This window comes from Primulina tabacum, chromosome 4 (genome assembly GCF_025594145.1).
Source record: "Primulina tabacum isolate GXHZ01 chromosome 4, ASM2559414v2, whole genome shotgun sequence".
Classification (NCBI taxonomy): Eukaryota; Viridiplantae; Streptophyta; class Magnoliopsida; order Lamiales; family Gesneriaceae; genus Primulina; species Primulina tabacum.
Window position 1 is genome coordinate 48,228,729 of NC_134553.1, and position 9,069 is coordinate 48,237,797.

The 9,069-nt window shown below is 32.8% G+C and overlaps 1 protein-coding gene across 1 annotated transcript; it reads right to left on the reverse strand.

The window, feature by feature from the left end:
* Positions 1-647: 647 nt before the first annotated feature.
* On the reverse strand, positions 648-8,554 carry LOC142543605 (uncharacterized protein At4g17910-like). Its single transcript, XM_075650962.1, is given in 17 exon segments — positions 648-1,004; positions 1,214-1,312; positions 1,807-1,851; positions 1,979-2,030; positions 2,120-2,246; positions 3,178-3,201; positions 3,204-3,281; positions 3,354-3,480; positions 4,510-4,597; positions 5,253-5,326; positions 5,617-5,706; positions 5,794-5,863; positions 5,968-6,041; positions 7,646-7,761; positions 8,116-8,164; positions 8,247-8,310; positions 8,399-8,554. Coding segments are annotated over 17 exon segments (1,368 nt in total). The 5' UTR covers positions 8,437-8,554; the 3' UTR covers positions 648-851.
* Between the last annotated feature and the right edge of the window lie 515 nt (positions 8,555-9,069).

A 9,069-nucleotide genomic window follows, 5' to 3' on the forward strand; every position in this document is an offset into this window, starting at 1 on the left:
TAATATTAATTAGTGATGATTCATCTTTGGGACCCATTCACACAATTTAATTTTTTTTTTAAATGGGGGGTCTCTTGATAAGAACGAAAAAAATCATAGATGATGGAAAAAAATATTTCGAAAGAAATTTTAAAAACTTGAAAAGTGTAGGTAGTGTGATTTCCTTTTTTAACAGCCAAAAGAACCCTGATATATCATTAAAGCAAAAATTTTTGTGAGACGATTTTATGGGTAATATTTTATGAGACAGATCTCTTATTTGTGTCATTCATGAAAAATTATTATTTTTTATGCTAATAGTATTACTTTTTATTATGAATATCGGTAGAGTTGATCCGTCTCAAGATAAAGATCATTGAAACCGTGACCTACTCTATTATTAATGTTTTATATTTTGAAAATTCGTTTGTAATAATATTTTATTCTCCTGAAAACAAATTAAATCAAACAATCTACTATACTCAACATTTTTTAAAAATACTAATTTTCAAAAACAAACATACTAAAACAACATAAATAAATCTAGACATAGACATACATTTTATCACTTGAATTTCAAATTTTTAACAAAATTTTAACACATTCAATTTTACAATATACTTCGTGTTATGAAGAAAAGAACATCGCTAGAGAAAATCAAATACTAATAGAGTGGAATCCCGTATAATTATTTCCCTTTTTCGATCGCGATTGAAGTTGTTTTCGGTTTATACATGAATAAATGATGGAGGTTACACTAATTTTGAAACTAGCAAAGATGAGACACGAGATCACAAGATTTTTGAGAGATGGGATTGAAAAAATTGCAAGGCGGAACATTTTTCTCGACAACAAACTTAGCACATGATTCACTACCAAAACTTGAACTTTATGCCAAGAAAATCGGCAAATCCAACAGCAAAAGATAAAACAAAAGCGTAGGCGAACAAGATTACCAGAGCTGAGATCGGGGACACAGACAATGTATCAATAGACAAATTCACCAACCCGGTAAGAACATTGGCCTGCACGTACCAAGATAAATCACATGTAAGACTCCGAAGTTACCAAAACCGTTTCAAATGCTTTGCAAAACTTGACGTGACATCTTCTGCTATACTAGTTACCAACGTCTCATAACCTAAAAGTTCTACTGGAATATGTTAATTATCATGAGATAAGAGGCAAAACAAAACAACAAATTGTACAGAGTATACAAAAGTAATCAACTAACCAGAAGAAAAGTTGCGAGTAGATTCTTGTTAAATGCTTCTTCAAGAACTGAACTTTTACTTCCAGGTACATAGTCTGATAGCATCAGAATGGCTAATACCTGAACGTTACATTTTTATAGCAAAATTGCCAAAAAAATAAATAAAATAGAGGAGTCTTGGAGTGCCAAATTGAAAAGACACCCTCTCTTCCCAATTAAAAACAACTAACTGCCATCACAAAAATTGGCAGGGATTAAATCAAATAGGAAACACGTTGCACAGTCATACTTTAAAACAGGAACAAAAATGAAATGGCGTGATTGAGAGTGCAAGCTAACAACAGATAAAATCTATCATAAATCGACTCTAGTGCCAGAATAGAATAATAATATAGTACAAATACCTAAAAGAAACATTGGAAAGTTTCAACGTTAGAAAGACATCCTCGGGAAGTTTAACTGTGTACACATAACTTCTTGAGTTATGATCACTACCATAATAATTGTTGATCTTCTTTGTATGAGGTATCATTGCAAACAGGGCTAAAGTTCTTGGTCTTAATTTGCAGAGAAGATAATTCATGCTCTCTTGCAGCAAATATGGATTTGGTTACCTGAAGGTTGGTAGCCAGCACAAGAGATACATATGCTAAGTTGCACTGCGCATAAATTTAAAAAGATTTTCCAGTCAGAAACATTTAAAACCCTTCAAGATAGGAATTGATTTGAACAAAGACTCTTACTGTGGAGGTATGTGTATCAGAAAGCCAGAATGGGGTATCTTACCGTCCGACGAGAAACTCTTTCAACATGCTTGTCCAGAAGCAAACTGAGTAACCTGCATGAACATAATTAAATACCGAGCCCACCAAAGGAATAAGATAAAAAAATGAAGCACTTGCTGAAACCACAACCCATTCTCCATACCAAAATAAAAGGCAAAGGGCCCAAACTCTAGCCCTTGTCCATTTCATAGATCTTAAAGTACCGGCATTGCCTCCAAAGAAGAGATAACTTCCTAGTTGGACACCAACAAGATACATGCCCCAATAACCTGAAGCAAATATGCATATGTAAATAAATACAAGAATCAAAAGATTCCATGTAAATCACAAATATGTTCAAAGTAGTGTCTTTAGGGGTAACCTAAGTTCAATATTCCAATTTTACAGCTGAATTATTTCCACTTCTTCAATCATATAATCGTGATGAATTACGGTATTACACATAGCTAGAGTTTTACAACCCGCTGCTATAGCTGGATCATATTTTCACTTCTTCATATAATTTAATGAATGAGACAAACCTAGAGTTTTATATCCCGGTGTCAGAGCTGGATTATCTTCATTTCTCCAAGTACATTTCTTTGATTACCAAATAAGCTTTCTTTTCACACTTGGTAAACAGAAACACGGACACAGACCATAACAAAATTACACTTTGGTCTCTAAGATCACTAAGACTTAGTGGATGATTAGACAGTCACTGCAGAATCTTATAAGACTTATTAACTCTAAGGTAATGTCCAAGTATCAGTTGCCATCTTAATTTATCCTATCCTTAAATATGTCCATCTGAAGTGCCAAGCTGCCGATGAGATCAACATAGAGAGAATCTACTAAATCTAAATGAAATCACTTTGATAAACTACTTTCACTTAAAAACCACATAGATAAAATAACTGGTGTCCCATCCATCTTCCGAGCTAGCAAATAAACTATCAGGTTAGTTGATATCAACAGAGTCTGCATGCAACTCACTTTACAGACCCCACAAGAAGTAACATTATAATGTTCTTTACAGAGATTTAGATAACTACTCTTTTTACATCATTCCCAAATGAGTGAGAAATTTAATATGGTTAAACATAGATCGTTCTCAAATTCATATTGTAAGATATCAGGAAACACGAAATATAGTGCCTTCAATGAACATCAGATATCGGGCATCTACTTTGATTTTTAAATTAAATACAGAGTTCTCACCAAATATGCTAAATATTCCTTCTTATTTTGGCTAATGATGTCTGCTCCCCTTCCCTCAGAAAGCATATATTCATTCAACCCAAACGACAGTAAAGTTTGGTAACCTGATATATCACAAAAGTTCAGCCATAATAGATAAACAATTCATAACAAGTAACAAAATAAAACTCACACACCAATAAGGATAAAGGAACCTAGAATCCCACAATAACTTGTTGAAACATTAACAACCGAAGAGAGGATAGCCACAGCAGCTAGGGTGAAAAAGAAATTCCAGTGGACGCCATACTCCCCCACATGTACCTGGAAGGAGAAGAACAACGTCCTAAATAATAGGAAAATGACACAAAAGCATGCTTGGGATTAAAAAAACATGATATGAAGAGAAAAGACTAGATAAAATAAGAACTAGGAAGACAATTTTTCAGGTTTCATGTCCTATTTTTAAGCTGAAAGGGATACACTCCAATAATTGTGCAATTTATCTTAGTTAAGTTACAATTTTGAACCAGCAACATGTAAATTCAAGTCATTTACTGAAGGAGCATTTGATGTCCCCACGTTTACATAGAGTTTGACATTAGCAAGAAAAATAGAAAATGTGAGACTTACAACAAGTGCAAGCACTCTGTCATCTACAAGGTAGATATTACAATTCAATTGATGAATTCGAACTGTGCAATCATGAGCACAAAACAATAATGTGACGAAACAGACTGTCGTAACTTCATTCAGGAACTAAGCCTAAATTTGTAACACCATTACAAAATTGACTTGAACCTGCCTGTTTCAATCAAACAAATATCCATTATTACTTTCCCCTTTCTTTCTTGTCCAAAAGGAGGCACGGTGTCCTTGTATTTCACCTTTTCTCCTCAAACCAAAAATGAAATAAGAATTCTTTGTACATAAAAATTCAAGCTGCAGGACAGTGCAAGACTGCAAATAAAAATTTATCTTGAAGGGAAAAAAAACCGAGAAAGCTTGAGCACTAAAAATTTAATTCTGTGAGTATAAAGATCTCTGTAAATTAACAATCCAACAATATTTATTTAATATGTCTTGTGTTTCACACTAAGATTTTCACATAATACTGACAATGTCAGGATAAAATTTTAAGAGCCTTAGTTTCGCATAAAACCTTGCATTATTCATCAAAATAAATCAACAGTTTGTGGATATTACTTGAGTGCTTTTTTCCTATCAAATGGTAGCTTAAAAAAATTAAATTATCAATGTCTGCACGTGAAACAACTGTCACGGTTGCTCGCGCATAAATGCTAACTTACAAACAATCAATAATAGCAGAGACGCTGAAGACTGTTATCCCACCTGATAATTGACGCTTGATGTGGATAAAAGACGAGCGAACCCTAAAATAATTAGTGGACTTGTTGAACGAAATGCAGCCTTCATTGCTCTGGATTTACATGGACAAGAAAGAAATCAGGATTACCCAATTCATGACATCAAACACTCAGAATAAGTAACCAGTAACTCAAATCAGGAGTTGAAGAAAGGCCAGAAAATAAGTTAAAATAATTCATGACCGAGAACAGGGGCCAGGTTGTTCTGAATCATAGGCAGGATGGATTGAACAGGAGTAACTTATTTTGCCCATTTGTTATGGTAACTTGCAATGTTGTGGCAGCTCCAAGAACAGATAAAGGTCACTATGCTATTCATTTCCACCAAAGACAAATATTATATCTTTCCAAAACAATACTTGTAGATCAAGGAAAGATTCTGGAGCATCACTTCCCAGACCCGGACATACACGAATCTCATGCACTAGTATTATTGCTAAAAACATTGAAGGCACACTGTGTGTGCCCAATGCGTTTGTTTTTTTTTTTGTGAAAAGTGATTTGACATAACTTAATGTATTATAATCTCAATGTAAAAATAATAATTGCCAAAAACAACAAGGCAAAATAACTCAAACACAAAGTTATGATTACGACTATTTTAGGAAATGGAGAAAACATATCAAAAGACCAAAGCTATATGCTATAGAATGAGAAAGCTCTATAAGTAGACAACTGAAAAAATGAATACAGAAAATGAAGGCATACACATTAGAGATGCCACGTGCATGCCGTGAGACCAAGGAATTTGCCACTACAAACGAGCCTACACCAAGATCCATCTGGTATGGGAACGGAGATGAATAATTAGTTCACTTGCTATATCACAAAAAATTAACACATGATAATTGGATTTCCAACTGTTGCTAGATAAGACTCCTTAATTAACCTAATTAATTTTAATTTTCAAATCGAACTTGATCAGTTTAGAATTTATTAGATTGCTCCAGAGTGTCCATCAAAGAGAAAAGTCTAGTTTAAAAAACATATCAAAACGATAGCAGGTAGCACATAGAGCAAAAGGCATATGAGTGAATATAACAAATAGATTCATATTCTCTTTAAATCTTACCAAGCTAGTGCCATAAAATTCTGCTTTAGCATATCTTCTGGGAAATATTTTGAAATCAACAGCCAGAATACAGAGGCAAGTAATGATCATCTGCATCAAGAGTGCTTAAATCACAAAGTTTCAATGAAATCTATTTCAGACAAGAAAAATCGGTAGTCTGTCCATCCAAACACATACCACAGAAACCCTATAGGATGAGATATTAAACCTAATTGAGTCCATGTCAGCTACCTGCAAGAATGAAGATCTATTTTCAAAGTTAAAACTACAATTTGCAGACTGGAGTCTTTCAAGCTTCTCAACTGAAAGCTGAAAAAAAAATATAAAAATCTTTGTATCTTATTTGTTTACCTCTTATGTGCTATCATGAAAAGCAGAAGAAAAAATATTAAGAAAGTGTTTCCATAAATCCACTGTGCCAAAACCTGTCAGAGGCTAATAATATTGATCAACTAGAATTAGCACAAAAATTACATGGTTTTATGGAGAAAAATGCCATTGAACTCTTATTCTACTTCTTTTATAAACACCATTCATACCACATAATTCAAAAAACACACTAGACGTCATACTAATTACGGTGAACCATGAAACTGTAAATGTGTGTGCCCAGCCTCAAGTCCCAGAACATGCGACCAATTAAAACTTATTTGTATATTGATTTATTTTATTAGAGCCAAATAACTTCTATTTTATATATTATATACTATATAATAAATTTTAATTCATACTTCATAGATTCGAGAGTGTGAACCTCGCCTAGCACCTAGGCTACCCGGCAACTAAACATCTTAATGCACTTTGCAGTTTGCACAATTGCACCTTTAATAATTATATGCTGAATTCCTGCCCATTCATATAGTTATGCAGCTCAACTGAGTGCCTTGAATAAAAGACATTCTCTTCACAGCCAATAAGTAAAGTTACTTTAGTAGGAGAACTTGTGAAGATGAAATTTTAGATTCCAAGGGTGCAAATGGACGAGGTGAGCAAGAAATAAACTTGTAAAATTGCAGCCTGATTCAGTATGCCTGGTTCCCCTTTCATAAACTCGTCCAGTTCAAAATCGGGTCAAATTGAACCATGTCCTAGTTGACTGAGAGAGAACTTTTTTAAAAATATATCACCTAAAAATAACTCACTAATGGAAATTCAACTTGAAATTCTGTGACTTGTTTACGTGATTGACTAAAAAATGTATTCACGAGATAAAGTTTCAATATATGTATATTGTCAGATAAATAAGAGTACAAATTTGTAGGACTGTATAGTACAATATTTTTTAATCGATCGAGAAGTTGCTCCCAGAATTACCAGACTTCCGAGGTCTAATTCACATCCCTAGTTTAGAAGCTTAGTCAAGTTCAAATGAACTAAAAACAAAAATTAACAGGATCCCTAATATCGGTATTCAAATTGTGTTGGCCTATGTTTTAGATTGACTGATTTGATGACATACTGCATCACAATGCAAGGGCCCCATTAAGCACCTTTGAGACAGAGGCAATTGTTTTCGAACAGATAGCAACTGAAGGGAACCTCAATCATACACAATAAATAATTCCCGTGTGCTTGAAAAGCTAAAATTTGAGTAACACAAGGGCTTGTGTGGCAAAAGTGCAAAACTGGAATAAGGTAATAGTTCTAGTAAAATACTTCTCTTCATTGAATACAAAAGCACAAGAGTTCATAATTATGGACTTGGTTTGGCTTTCCTAGCATATAGATAACTAAAACTTCAGATTTAGAATTTCTGGCCAAATTCTGAGCAAAGAAAACTTTAGGTTGAGTTTATTTATTTCTGTACTTTTAGATAACAAATTGTTTACTAGTGATAACGAATCTAAGATCAGCATTCGAGAAACAACTGTTTGAATAAATATAGAAATAAAAAGAGTACAAATGAACCACAAATGCCGCCGCCACCCCACACACACACTACAAACACACCCGATCATTCACCAAAATAAGACTAATCACTATACTGAATAAAAACAGAATCTGAATTCTGAGAATTAAGGATACTCACAGTCGATAATAAAATGTAAGGAACAACAATGCAGATATAATCAACAATCAAGGCCATAATGTAAGCTTTCAAATTCTTGCCATTAGCTCCACCATCATCATCTTTCTTAACAGAGCCTGAAGAGATAATACACCATAATCAACTAAATAATATTAACCGAAACGACAGAAACTTATTCGATTATAATACTAATACAACACAAAACTTCTTGATCTTGTCTGGTAGAAGTTGATTTTATCGTGATTAAAATCACAATTAACTGGGCACGGGCTGACAATCTCGAATAGGAAAAATCAAATTTTATCAATATTTTTCCTAATTACATGTTTTGCTCCCAAAACACATACAACATCCCACTGTCCTCCAGTCCCACCCCACCCAACAAAATTTCTGGGTTTGCCACTAACATTAGCATAGGCATTCCAACCAAACTAGACAAATAACTCGACTCTCTAAAATGTTTTAGTAACCAGAATCCGGGCAATTGAATCCGATGCAGCGTCTGATGAGAATCAAAACCTGTCACAATCATAAGATTATAAATCAATGCATTATAACAAAGAAGGCAACAAAAGGGGCTACGCGGTAATACTCAACTCACCGAAAGAGCTGTAATGAGGAAGAATATCTCGAGCATGGAGGATCCAGTTTGGTAACTAACAAATCTGAAACAGAACTCCCATTTCAACCATGTTAGAGTACACATTTCTTAAAAAATTTGAGTAAAATCTAATAGAATTTGATGGTGCTTACTGCTCCTTGAGAAGTTTGTTCGGATTGAAGGACTCCATTCATTCGAATTGAGCTCTGGATTTTCAACAAAACCGTATCGATATCTAAAATTCTGAAGAAGCCAATTAAATATGCTTTGAATTTGTGAAACTTTCATATGTAATTTTCATCATTCTTAGTTGGTAGAAATACATTTTGTTATTTTTAACTTTTTAATAATTTAAATAAAAAATGAATAATAATAATAATTAATATAAAAAAATTGTCTTAAAACTATGTTATTATTACTAATAAAAATAATAAGAAATACATATTCAATAATAAATTAACAATGATAAAAAAAATGAATATAAAATAATAATAATAATAATAACATACTAACCAATCAATTTTTTTGTCAAAAACTAAATTAACAGAACGAAATTAAAATCGTTGTTTCATTAGTATCTGAAATAACCAAAGTGTGTAAAAATAAATAAAAATTATAATATTTATTTTAAAATATAATATAATATCGATTTTTTTAAAAAAAATTGTATAGAGAAACTCAATTTATTTGGTTTGATTGATTTCTTATAGAAAAATCATTGAAATCAAACTGAATAAACGAACCAAATTTTTTTGGAAAAATAAAAGTGAACCGAATTTTCGAATCAAATCAGTTCGATCGATTGTTTATGTATGATCATACA